Here is a 13,036-nt window from a genome sequence, read left to right on the forward strand (position 1 = left end):
CCACAAACACTCGCTAAATTAAAATCAAACATCTCGTCAGCTAACACAGCAAATTTAAATCTACAACATTCAATCAATTGGCTTCTCATTTTTTTTCTTCATTTCTTCTTATCAAATAAGATTTCAAAATATTATCCTTATTGAAGCATCGAAGTATTCATAATTTACTTTTCAAATTATAAACTGATACAACTAAGAGAATAATTTTTAGTAGATTATCATAAGTAAAATCTAAACAAAAACATTTTTCTTACAGTACGGAACACAAAGTAACCAATAATCTTATTTCATTTCTTTCTAATACTTTTTCAGTTGAGCATGAAAAATAATCCTAAAATTATAACCACTTTAAAATTTCGATGAAAATTTTTGATCAACAAAAGAGAAACCATATTGAATTGAATGATTCCCTCATAATAATATAAGTTTATAAAGTACTTACAGGAGGTGGGTTTTCTATATTTAGCTCGAAAGGGACACCACCGTATCCAAATTTGATGATGTCCCCTGGAGCAAGCCTCACTATGGCATTTTGGACACGACAGTCGTTTACGTAGGTTCCCTGTGCGGTGTTGAGGTCCTGGAGGACGTAACAGTCTTCTTGTTCATGGTATTCGATCACCGCATGTTGCTGGTCAATACCAGGGGTCTGAAATAAAAAACAGATATGTCGATGAAAGATATATCACATCTAGGCGTCATACAAAATACTTATACGTATTGGCCATTTTCTACCCATATAACAAAGTTTGAACGGAACAGATGTAGATAATAATATCACATTTTCTAAAACTCAAAGTTGTATTTTATAATGTGAACATGGTGAGCAAAATTATCTAAGTGTTAGAAACATTCTAAATGAAATCATAACTTAGACATGTTGTTTTGAATGTGCTGAACTCTTTTGTGAGAAAGGTGCATTTATCTGTTGTTAGCAGACATCTAAAAAGTAAAAAGCTCAAACTATTTTTTTAAATGTACATTAACAACCTTTCCTATTTGTCCTTTTTCTTAAAAAGAGGCAAAAAATAATCTCATTTTTCTTCTCTTTTTTTCTTTCTTTAGTTCTCTTTTTGCCTTTTTTACACATCGATCATTTCTTATCTCAAATTACAGAATAGGAAACAAATGCAAATTATTTGTATTAATTTCCTGTACTTTGTATCATAAATAACTCTTATTTTACCTTAATATAAGTATCATTGAAAGATACTTTTTTAGGATGTACTAATCCATTATTCTTTGTTGTCTTACGTAAAATACTACTGTTCATGATGTATAGGTATATTCTGTAATGTTTTGAACACCGGCCATCAAACAAAAACAAATCAAATTCCTCCTTTTTGTGGGATCATACTGCATGTCTTCAGCACTAGCGATTTGTATTTAGCAATTACAAATTTTTAGTAAAAAAATGTAGTATATAAATCATGAAAATGAAGACTAAAATCAAAACAAAAATTCACTTGATATTTTCCTCTGAAATAACACAAATTGAAGGGCAAGAGAAACACTCATCCAGTCGTCTTAAATGCAATGATAATTAAGACATAATGAATTAGTCTCCACTAAAATCCATTAACAAATGAACCATCATCTAAATCAGCTGTAAATTGATCACCCTGGAGTCTTTGTATGATACTAGTGATTTATATTTTTTATAAACACAGGACAAAATAAAAGGCCTCGATCACACTGGAGTCTACGTCTGATTTATGCAGGACAAAATAACAGGCCTCACATCGAGTCTATGTCTGATTTATAAAAACACAGGACAAAACAAACGGCTATCTCTGAATCTGGGACGCTAACTTTACTGATACAGGAGACTTCACCACCAAAATATACCCCACATCAATTATAGATATATCCCCTAAAACAACAAAAGCTATTCTACCAATGCACCTTATTACACTGTACATGTAAATTACATAATGAGGATTATTGATCGTTATCTGCAGGGAAAGTGACAGAGGATGAAAGGATGTGGAGTATGGATTTCCAATAATTGGATTGTCCATCCAATATTAGTACTGTTCTTTGTCTATATGACATGTGTCCACTCCGCAGGCCAGTAATTATCATAATCACTGCCACACACTGGCTCTGGTTATTATCCTCTCATTACAGATTGACTAAGTGTGTCAAGCCAGTATTGTCAACAATTATTCAGTGAAATTTCAGCTTAGATTCATCAGTCATTAGAGACAAGTTATCTTGCATTATTCATTTTTTTTAAATTATAATTTGAATCAATTTCATATGGCAGTGGCCATGCTTAGAGGTGGGAACTGTAATTTTAGGCTTATAATTTATAGTTTTTTAAATACCTACAGAGGTGAGCATTCTACAGATTTACTTAATACAGATGTAATCCCGATAATGGTGTTACCATAGATACAGATATAAAAATTGCATATAAATAATGGTGATCCTAATACAACCATAAACAGAGATGACTTTACAATAAAATTGACCATATAAAACAGGTCACCAAAATAATACCTGGTCAATATAAAGAATTTGGTCATTATGGCCGTAATATTATTTCCGGGAGAGAAACATCACAGTGAAGTTAGAGACCGTCATAAAAGTGCACCATGATATAGTTATTATCATTATAGACCATAAAAGTGCACCATGGTACAGTTAATATCATTATAGACCATAAAAGTGCACCATGATACAGTTAATATCATTATAGACCATAAAAAAGCACCATGATACAGTTAATATCATTATATACTATAAAAGTACACCCAGATACAGTTAATATCATTATAGACCATAAAAGTGCACCATGATACAGTTAATATCATTATAGACCATAAAAGTGCACCATGATACAGTTAATATCATTATAGACCATAAAAGTGCACCATGATACAGTTAATATCATTATAGACCATAAAAGTGCACCATGATACAGTCAATATCATTATAGACCATAAAAGTGCACCATGATACAGTTAATATCATTATAGACCATAAAAGTGCACCATGATACAGTTAATATCATTATAGACCATAAAAGTGCACCATGATACAGTTAATATCATTATAGACCATAAAAGTGCACCATGATACAGTTAATATCATTATAGACCATAAAAGTGCACCATGATACAGTTAATATCATTATAGACCATAAAAGTGCACCATGATACAGTTAATATCATTATAGACCATAAAAGTGCACCATGATACAGTTAATATCATTATAGACCATAAAAGTGCACCATGATACAGTTAATATCATTATAGACCAGTATACAGGAGTGACAAATACAAGAGACAGAAGTGATTGTATACATTGCAGATCATTACACAGACCAATATACAGCGATGACAATTAAAATATACAGGGGTGACCATTATACAGGGTGACCATTATACAGGGGTGACCATTATACAGGGTGACCATCATACAAAGGGTGACCATTATACAGGGGTGACCATTATACAGGGGTGACCATTATACAGGGGTGACCATTATATAGGGTGACCATTATACAGGGGTGACCATTATACAGGGGTGACCATTATACAGGGGTGACCATGATACAGGGGTGACCATTATACAGGGGTGACCATTATACAGGGGTGTGACCATTATACAGGGTGGATCATTATACAGGGTGACCATTATACAGGGTGACCATTATACAGGGGTGACCATTATACAGGGGTGACCATTATACAGGGGTGACCATTATACAGGGGTGACCATGATACAGGGGTGACCATTATACAGGGGTGACCATTATACAGGGGTGACCATTATACAGGGGTGACCATTATACAGGGGTGACCATTATACAGGGGTGACCATTATACAGGGGTGACCATTATACAGGGTGACCATTATACAGGGGTGACCATTATACAGGGGTGACCATTATACAGGGTGACCAGATACAGGGTGACCATATACAGGGTGACCATTATACAGGGTGACCATTATATACAGGGGTGACCATTACACAGGGGTGACCATGATACAGGTGTGACCATCATACAGGGGTGACCATCACACAGGGATGACCATGATTCAGGTGTGACCATCATACAGGTGTTGACCATATATACAGGGGTGACCACAATACAGGGGTGACCATTATACAGGGGTGACCATTATATACAGAAGGTGACCATGATACAGGGTGACCATGAGACAGGGTGATAACAGGGTGACCATTATACAGGGTGACCATGATACAGGGGTGACCATTATACAGGGGTGACCATTATACAGGGGTGACCATTATACAGGGTGACCATTATACAGGGTGACCATTATACAGGGGTGATCATTATACAGGGGTGACCATTATACAGGGGTGACCATTATACAGGGGTGACCATCATACAGGGTGACAATCATACAGGGTGACCATTATAACAGGGGTGACCATATACAGGGGTGACCATGATATACAGGGTGACCATGATCATACAGGGGGTGACCATGATACAGGGGTGACCATATACAGGGTGACCATTATACAGGGTGACCATTATACAGGGGTGACCATTATACAGGGGTGACCATTATACAGGGGTGACCATTATACAGGGGTGACCATTATACAGGGGTGACCATTATACAGGGTGACCATTATACAGGGGTGACCATTATACAGGGTGACCATTATACAGGGGTGACCATTATACAGGGGTGACCATTATACAGGGTGACCATTATACAGGGTGACCATTATACAGGGGTGATCATTATACAGGGTGACCATTATACAGGGGTGACCATTATACAGGGGTGACCATTATACAGGGGTGACCATTATACAGGGGTGACCATTATACAGGGGTGACCATATACAGGGGTGACCATGATACAGGGGTGACCATATATACAGGGTGACATTATACAGGGTGACCATGATACATGGTGACCATATACAGGGTGACCATGATACAGGGTGACCATTATACAGGGGTGACCATTTTACAGGGTGACCATGATACAGGGTGACCATCACACAGGGGTGACCATTATATACAAAGGTGACCATGATACATGGTGACCATCATACAGAAGTGACCATTATACAGGGTGACCATTTTACAGGGTGACCATGATACAGGGTGACCATCACACAGGGGTGACCATTATATACAAAGGTGACCATGATACATGGTGACCATCATACAGAAGTGACCATTATACAGGGTGACCATTATACAGGGTGACCATTATATATATGGGGGTGACTATTATACAGGGTGACCATCACACAGGGGTGACCATTATATACAAAGGTGACCATGATACATGGTGACCATCATACAGAAGTGACCATTATACAGGTTGACCATTTTACAGGGTGACCATGATACAGGGTGACCATCACACAGGGGTGACCATTATATACAAAGGTGACCATGATACATGGTGACCATCATACAGAAGTGACCATTATACAGGGTGACCATAATACAGGGGTGACCATTATATGGGGGTGACTATTATACAGGGTGACCATGATACAGGGGTGACCATTATATACAAAGGTGACCATGATACATGGTGACCATCATACAGGGTGACCATCATACAGGGTGACCATTATACAGGGGTGACCATTATACAGGGTGACCATTATACAGGGTGACCATCACACAGGGGTGACCATTATATACAAAGGTGACCATGATACATGGTGACCATCATACAGAAGTGACCATTATACAGGGTGACCATTATACAGGGGTGACCATTATATGGGGGTGACTATTATACAGGGTGACCATGATACAGGGGTGACCATTATATACAAAGGTGACCATGATACATGGTGACCATCATACAGAAGTGACCATTATACAGGGTGACCATTATACAGGGTGACCATGATACAGGGTGACCATCACACAGGGGTGACCATATATACAGGGTGACCATTATACATGGTGACCATCATACAGAAGTGACCATTATACAGGGTGACCATTTTACAGGGTGACCATGATACAGGGTGACCATCACACAGGGGTGACCATTATATACAAAGGTGACCATGATACATGGTGACCATCATACAGAAGTGACCACTATACAGGGTGACCATTATACAGGGTGACCTTAATACAGGGGTGACCATCACACAGGGGTGACCATTATATGGGGGTGACTATTATACAGGGTGACCATGATACAGGGGTGACCATGACCATTATATACAAAGGTGACCATGATACATGGTGACCATCATACAGAAGTGACCATTATACAGGGTGACCATTATACAGAGTGACCATGATACAGGGTGACCATCACACATGGGTGACCATGATACAGGGTGACCATCACACATGGGTGACCATGATACAGGGTGACCATCATACAGGGGTGACCATTATACAAGGGTAGCCATTACACAGAGGTTGCCATTATATAGGGTTGACCATTATACAGGGGTGATCATTACACAGAGGTAGCCATTATACAGGGTTGACCACAACACAGGGGTGATCATTATATGGGGGTGACCATTACACAGGGTTGACCATTATACAGGGGTGACCATTACACAGGGGTTACCATTATATGGGGGTGACTATTATATGGGGGTAACTATTATACAGGGTTAACCATTGCACAGGGATGCCCATGATACGGGGGTGACCATTGTATGGGGATGACCATGATACAGGGATGAGTGTTACACAGGGGTGACCATGATACAGGGGTAATCATTATACATGGGTGAACGTTATACAGATGTGAAAATGGCAGATCTTTAGAGTATTCGGACAGGACAGGCGTGGTTAAATTGCCTATACATGTTCATAACATCAACTGAAACGTCTGTAGAGGGAGTTCATCGGACAGACATGCACACTAAAATTTTCACAATTTCACAAAGAATGTAAAAGACCAATCTTGAGTGACCTAAACATGTATTATACCTGTAACTGAATATCACATCCTTCACGACCAAGAGTTGTCACCTTAGGTGACAGCGAAAACAGCGCATTGTCACTTCCTTTCAAAAATGCTTTCATCGTTGACACGGTAACTTCACAAAAATATCCTGGACTTTCAGAACACGGTTAGTAGCAGGTGTGTGTTATCCAAGCTGTATCCATTTATCAAACTATGTTATGTGGAATGTGACCGATGGGTACATCACACTTCATCTAGTCATTGTTTACATTTATCACAGAAACATCAATTGTTTATCCCTCATTTGCATCAACAAGTTTTCTTTAGTTTTCTGTCGGCGCGAGGAGTCACGCATGCTCAAACAAACATGACAACCAAACAACCTTACTCTCTAGCCTAGTGATAGTAAATAAACAATGTAGAGATAAAGTGTTCATCAAATGTTCCATCGTTTATATACAATAGATAGAATATTTGACTTTTTTGCAAAGTGATCATAAAATCTGACATGAAATAAAAGAAACAGTAATCAGTTTTGATTTGTATTTGAGGATATATACTCTGCATCAATGAAATGCTTAACAAATATTAAAGCGTTTTGAAGACCAAGATTATCGACTTGATCGGGCACCTTGCAGACAAGAAAAATGAAAGCTTTGGTGATTTTAGCTGCAGGCGCAGAGGAAATGGAAACTGTCATCACAGTTGATGTATTGAGAAGAGGGGAGGTACATAGCATGTTGAGAATATATATCATAAATGTGCTGACATCATTACAATCCTTCAGCGACAGTGGCCATCTCGAACCGGTCATTTCATCCCTAAGTCGTTCCAGCCCCAGATCGTTCCACTCATGGTGTTTCCGGTCCCCAATTCATTTATATATCAACTACTACTTCTGCAAGTCATTACATTGTTCATTTACTAATGGTTTTCAGAAATTTGATATGAAGTAAAATTTGTCACGTTAACTTCCTCTTTTATGAAAAAATATATATACAGAAAAAAAATGTGTAATAATTTACTTACAGGTCTAGTTCTTCAGAATCGGGAATTATTCTGAAAGAATTAATACTATCACAGCAGTTGATCTACAAAACAAACAAACTGTTACAATTGTTAGAATCAAAGGTTGTCTGCTGTCATGTCAGTGTATTTACATTGACATAAGAGTTATCTCCCCCTACCCATCTGATGATTGATTTCTGGTCAGATTGATGATAGTTATCACTTAGAAATGATAATGTGCTAGAGATCATTTGTTTGAAATATCTCATGACTAAAACAATATGATGGTATTTGAGAGGATTTTAGATTTAAAGTGTACATTGAAATAACAATGATATTGAAAGAAAACATTCTCCGTTGTCAGATGGAAAATTTCAAAGCAGCAGAGTCAAAAAAATGGTTTTGAAGTTAGTTTAGATTTAAGACCAAATATAAATGTAAGATTCTGTTAAACAGTTTCATTTAGGGGTTTTATCTTTCACTAATGATTTTATTTTGAATTTAAAAAAAAATGTTTTATTATCTTCTGTGAGTGTGCCTTTGGATATTATAGTCTTCTTTCAACAATCTTGTTGTGATTTCTGATTCCAATTTATCAAGAATGTTTTTCAACTCTATATGGATGATTAACATTGATTATTTTATGTTATGGAAATATCTTGATCATATTCTCCATAGAAAGAGCAGGAATGTGTAAATTTCCCAATGCAAAAATAATGAGGGTTTTAACTATAAGATCTCTGCTTTAAGTTGTAACGACCAATTCAGATCAAAAATTAAAAATTGGTTTTATTAAATTACTTTGTCATCTCTTAGTATTAAAGCTGTCACACATATGTATACATCTTTAGGTTGATGTGACACTCGCAGGGCTAGCTGGAAGTGACCCTGTCTTGTGTTCTAGGAACGTCCGACTTGTTCCAGACATGAGTTTAGAAGATGCCATGAAGTCTGCTCCTTATGATGTGGTAGTGTGTCCAGGAGGAGCGGGAGGGGCAAAGGCTCTGTCTGAGGTAATGTCCTGGGGGGAGGGAGGGGCAAAGGTCCTGTCTGAGGTAATGTCCTGGGGGAAGGGCAAAGGTCCTGTCTGAGGTAATGTCCTGGAGAGAGGGGAGGGGCAAAGGCCCTGTCTGAGATAATGTCCTGGGCGAGGGGGAAGGGCAAAGGTCCTGTCTGAGGTAATGTCCTGGGCGAGGGGAGGGGCAAAGGTCCTGTCTGAGGTAATGTCCAGGAGGAGCGGGAGGGGCAAAAGGCTCTGTCTGAGGTAATGTCCTGGGCGAGGGGAGGGGCAAAGGTCCTGTCTGAGGTAATGTCCTGGGCGAGGGGAGGGGCAAAGGTCCTGTCTGAGGTAATGTCCTGGGTGAGGGGAGGGGCAAAGGTCCTGTCTGAGGTAATGTCCTGAGGGGGAAGGGCAAAGGTCCTGTCTGAGGTAATGTCCTGGGGAAGGGGGAGGACAAAAAGGTCCTGTCTGAGGTAATGTCCTGGGAGAGGGGAGGGGCAAAGGTCCTGTCAGAGATAATGTCCTGGGCGAGGGGGAAGGGCAAAGGTCCTGTCTGAGGTAATGTCCAGGGGGGAGGGAGGGGGCAAAGGTCCTGTCTGAGGTAATGTCCAGGAGGAGCGGGAGGGGCAAAGGCTCTGTCTGAGGTAATGTCCTGGGAGAGGGGAGGGGCAAAGGTCCTGTCTGAGGTAATGTCCTGGGCGAGGGGAGGGGCAAAGGTCCTGTCTGAGGTAATGTCCTGGGTGAAGGAAGGGGCAAAGGTCCTGTCTGAGGTAATGTCCTGGTGTAGGGGAAGGGCAAAGGTCCTGTCTGAGGTAATGTCCTGGGAGAAGGGGAAGGGCAAAGGCCCTGTCTGAGGTAATGTCCTGGGGAGGGGGAGGGCAAAGGTCCTGTCTGAGGTAATGTCCTGGGTGAAGGGAGGGGCAAAGGTCCTGTCTGAGGTAATGTCCTGGGTGAAGGGAGGGGCAATGGCCCTGTCTGAGGTAATGTCCTGAGGGAGGGGGAGGACAAAGGCCCTGTCTGAGGTAATGTCCTGGGTGAAGGAAGGGGCAAAGGTCCTGTCTGAGGTAATGTCCTGAGGGAGGGGGAGGACAAAGGCCCTGTCTGAGGTAATGTTCTGGGGGAGGAGGAGGGGCAATGGCACTGTCTGAGGTAATGTCCTGAGGTAGGGGGAGGACAAAGGCCCTGTCTGAGGTAATTTTCTGGGGGAGGAGGAGGGGCAATGGCCCTGTCTGAGGTAATGTCCTGAGGGAGGGGGAGGACAAAGGCCCTGTCCTGAGGTAATGGGGTCCTGTCTGGAGGAGGGGCAATGGCCCTGTCTGGGTAATGTCCTGGGAGGGAGGGGGAGGACAAAGGCCCTGTCTGAGGTAATGTCCTGGGGGAGGAGGAGGGGCAAAGGCCCTGTCTGAGGTAATGTCCTGAGGGAGGGGGAGGACAAAGGCCCTGTCTGAGGTAATGTCCTGGGTGAAGGAAGGGGCAAAGGTCCTGTCTGAGGTAATGTCCTGAGGGAGGGGGAGGACAAAGGCCCTGTCTGAGGTAATGTCCTGGGGGAGGAGGAGGGGCAAAGGTCCTGTCTGAGGTAATGTCCTGAGGGAGGGGGAGGACAAAGGCCCTGTCTGAGGTAATGTTCTGGAGGAGGAGGAGGGCCAATGGCACTGTCTGAGGTAATGTCCTGAGGGGGGGGAGGACAAAGGCCCTGTCTGAGAGTAATGTTCTTGGGGAGGAGGAGGGGCAATGGCCCTGTCTGAGGTAATGTTCTGGGGAGGAGGAGGGGCAATGGAACTGTCTGAGGTAATTTTTTGGGGGAGGGGGAGGACAAAGGCCCTGTCTGAAGTAATGTCCTGGGGGAGGGGGAGGACAAAGGCTCTGTCTGAGGTAATGTCTTAGGGGAGGGGGAGGACAAAGGCTCTGTCTGAGGTAATGTCCTGAGGGAGGGGGAGGACAAAGGCTCTGTCTGAGGTAATGTGTTAGGGGAGGGGGAGGACAAAAGCTCTGTCTGAAGTAATGTATGGGCGGAGGGGTGAATAACACAATTAGTGTAGATAATTATTTAGAAATTATAGTCAAACATTTACATGAACTATCCTATTAATAATATCAAAATTTTATTAAGTGGATTGTAGGCAAATATCCAGGTTTTGGGTAGCGTGTACTTATAACTTCAAATACAGTACTATTTCACAAATAGTGTATAATTTAATAACATTTTGATAACTGGCAGCTGAGCATCTTCACCCCTTTTTTATTTTTTTATGAAGAAAAATGAAAAGAAGAACAACAACATGAGATTTAACTAATTGAGATATTACTTTAAAAGCAGAACTTAATTTTGTTTCAGTCAGCAGAAGTGAAGAAGATTCTTGAAGCTCAGGAAAAGGAGAATAAGTTCATAGCTGCTGTCTGTGCAGGTGAAGGCATCCATATGAAGTTTGTGTCATTTATTAGACACACGACACAAAAAATATTTGGTCACATAATTTAAACAATGCTGAATACCCAACGCCCCCCTAAGTTAGGTTTCTGTAAGGTACATATTAATCCTGTATTTCTACTGTGTTACAGGACCCACTGCCCTCCTTAGTCACGGTATCTGTAAGGTACATATTAATCATGTTTTTCTACTGTGTTACAGGATCCACGCCCCCCCCCCCCCCCCCTTAGTCACGATATCTGTAAGGTACATATTAATCCTGTATTTCTACTGTGTTACAGGACCCACTGCCCTCCTTAGTCACGGTATCTGTAAGGTACATATTAATCCTGTATTTCTACCTTGTTAAAGGACCCACTGCCCTCCTTAGTCATGGTATCTGTAAGGTACATATTAATCCTGTATTTCTACCGTGTTACAGGACCCACTGCCCTCCTTAGTCATGGTATCTGTAAGGTACATATTAATCCTGTATTTCTACCGTGTTACAGGACCCACTGCCCTCCTTAGTCACGGTATCTGTAAGGTACATACTAATCCTGTATTTCTACCTTGTTAAAGGACCCACTGCCCTCCTTAGTACATGGTATCTGTAAGGTACATATTAATCTGTATTTCTACTGTGTTACAGGACCCACTGCCCTCCTTAGTCATGGTATCTGTAAGGTACATATTCATCCTGTATTTCTACCCTATTACAGGACCCACTGCCCTCCTTAGTCATGGTATCTGTAAGGTACATATTAATTCTGTATTTCTACCCGTATTACAGGACCCACTGCCCTCCTTAGTCACGGTATCTGTAAAGGTAAAGAAGTCACCTCTCACCCAGGATGTAAAGACAAGATGACAGGTATACATAATACACATGATATTTTCTGAAACATGACCTTACAATAAAGAACTCATATCAGTCATTGTTTACCTGCAAGGGAGGTAACTGTGTAATATTCAGAGACATAATTCACATTGATGTTCTGTCATTGATGCTAGTATTTTTGCTTTACCTACTATTGTTATTTTGAGTACTTATAAATCATAATCTGCTGGATGTTTCCAGGTGACTACAAGTATTCGGAGGAACGTGTTGTTCAAGATGGAAAGCTAATAACAAGTAGAGGTCCTGGAACATGTTTTGAATTCGCTCTTAAGATTGTGGAAAACTTACAGGGAAAGGAAAAGGCAGATTCTTTAATTTCTCCAATGTTAGTAAAGATGTGATTAACCCCCTGGAGAGACATGACTTTTTAGTTTATCAAGGATTGTTACATGCATGTTCTAAGGGAAGGTAGATAATAACTACCTGTAATGGAAGCTACCAGCATTAAACGTGAAGTTTTGAATCATCATCTTGGACATGAAATGTCTTGGATCTTGGACATGAAATGTCTTGGATCTTTTGTTTATCTTTCTGTGGATTCCTGGATAAGAATACTCCCCTATGCATTATGTAGCACATTTCCCTGTATTCAGACAAACCATAGTCTTTAAAATAGATACTTTCTGATTCTACTCACGACTCAAGGGTATACCCAGAAAAGTGTAGACTAACCACTACCCAACATTGTCTAGTGTTTCAGTTGTCCATGGTTACATATCTTTAAGCTAAATAGTATTACAGCTTCCCATGAAACATTGTTTGTGCCATTTTGTATGCTTTGTGTTAGAGGTTTTACAGTCTGACTGTCTGTAG

The 13,036-nt window shown here is 40.7% G+C and overlaps 2 protein-coding genes across 4 annotated transcripts in view; one reads left to right on the forward strand and one right to left on the reverse strand.

The window, feature by feature from the left end:
* The window catches only part of LOC138315371 (forkhead-associated domain-containing protein 1-like), a 31,603-nt gene extending 24,328 nt beyond the window's left edge, over positions 1-7,275 (reverse strand). For all 3 annotated transcript variants that reach the window (XM_069256362.1, XM_069256370.1, XM_069256353.1), the window contains exons 1-2: positions 6,931-7,275; positions 443-649 (exon numbers count right to left, since the gene is read on the reverse strand). In XM_069256362.1, coding sequence (XP_069112463.1) covers positions 443-649; positions 6,931-7,026 — 303 coding nt within the window. In that variant the 5' untranslated portion in view covers positions 7,027-7,275. The remainder of the gene's footprint in view (positions 1-442; positions 650-6,930) is intronic.
* A 206-nt stretch (positions 7,276-7,481) lies between these two features.
* On the forward strand, positions 7,482-12,713 carry LOC138315398 (Parkinson disease protein 7 homolog). Its single transcript, XM_069256398.1, has 5 exons — positions 7,482-7,635; positions 8,767-8,928; positions 11,251-11,320; positions 12,116-12,196; positions 12,404-12,713. Exons 1-5 carry the CDS (start codon positions 7,555-7,557, stop codon positions 12,562-12,564), a joined length of 555 nt encoding a protein of 184 aa, XP_069112499.1. The 5' UTR covers positions 7,482-7,554; the 3' UTR covers positions 12,565-12,713.
* The last annotated feature ends 323 nt before the right edge of the window (positions 12,714-13,036 follow it).

This window comes from Argopecten irradians, chromosome 1 (assembly GCF_041381155.1).
Source record: "Argopecten irradians isolate NY chromosome 1, Ai_NY, whole genome shotgun sequence".
Classification (NCBI taxonomy): Eukaryota; Metazoa; Mollusca; class Bivalvia; order Pectinida; family Pectinidae; genus Argopecten; species Argopecten irradians.

What these genes read in the sequence shown, in the direction of transcription:
- LOC138315398 (XM_069256398.1), top strand. Translation starts at nt 7,555, where the DNA reads ATGAAAGCTTTGGTGATTTTAGCTGCAGGCGCAGAGGAAATGGAAACT. An exon ending in CATAGCTGCTGTCTGTGCAG is followed by an intron (nt 11,321 to 12,115) that starts GTGAAGGCATCC and finishes CCCGTATTACAG; the next exon opens with GACCCACTGCCCTCCTTAGT. An exon ending in ATGTAAAGACAAGATGACAG is followed by an intron (nt 12,197 to 12,403) that starts GTATACATAATA and finishes GGATGTTTCCAG; the next exon opens with GTGACTACAAGTATTCGGAG.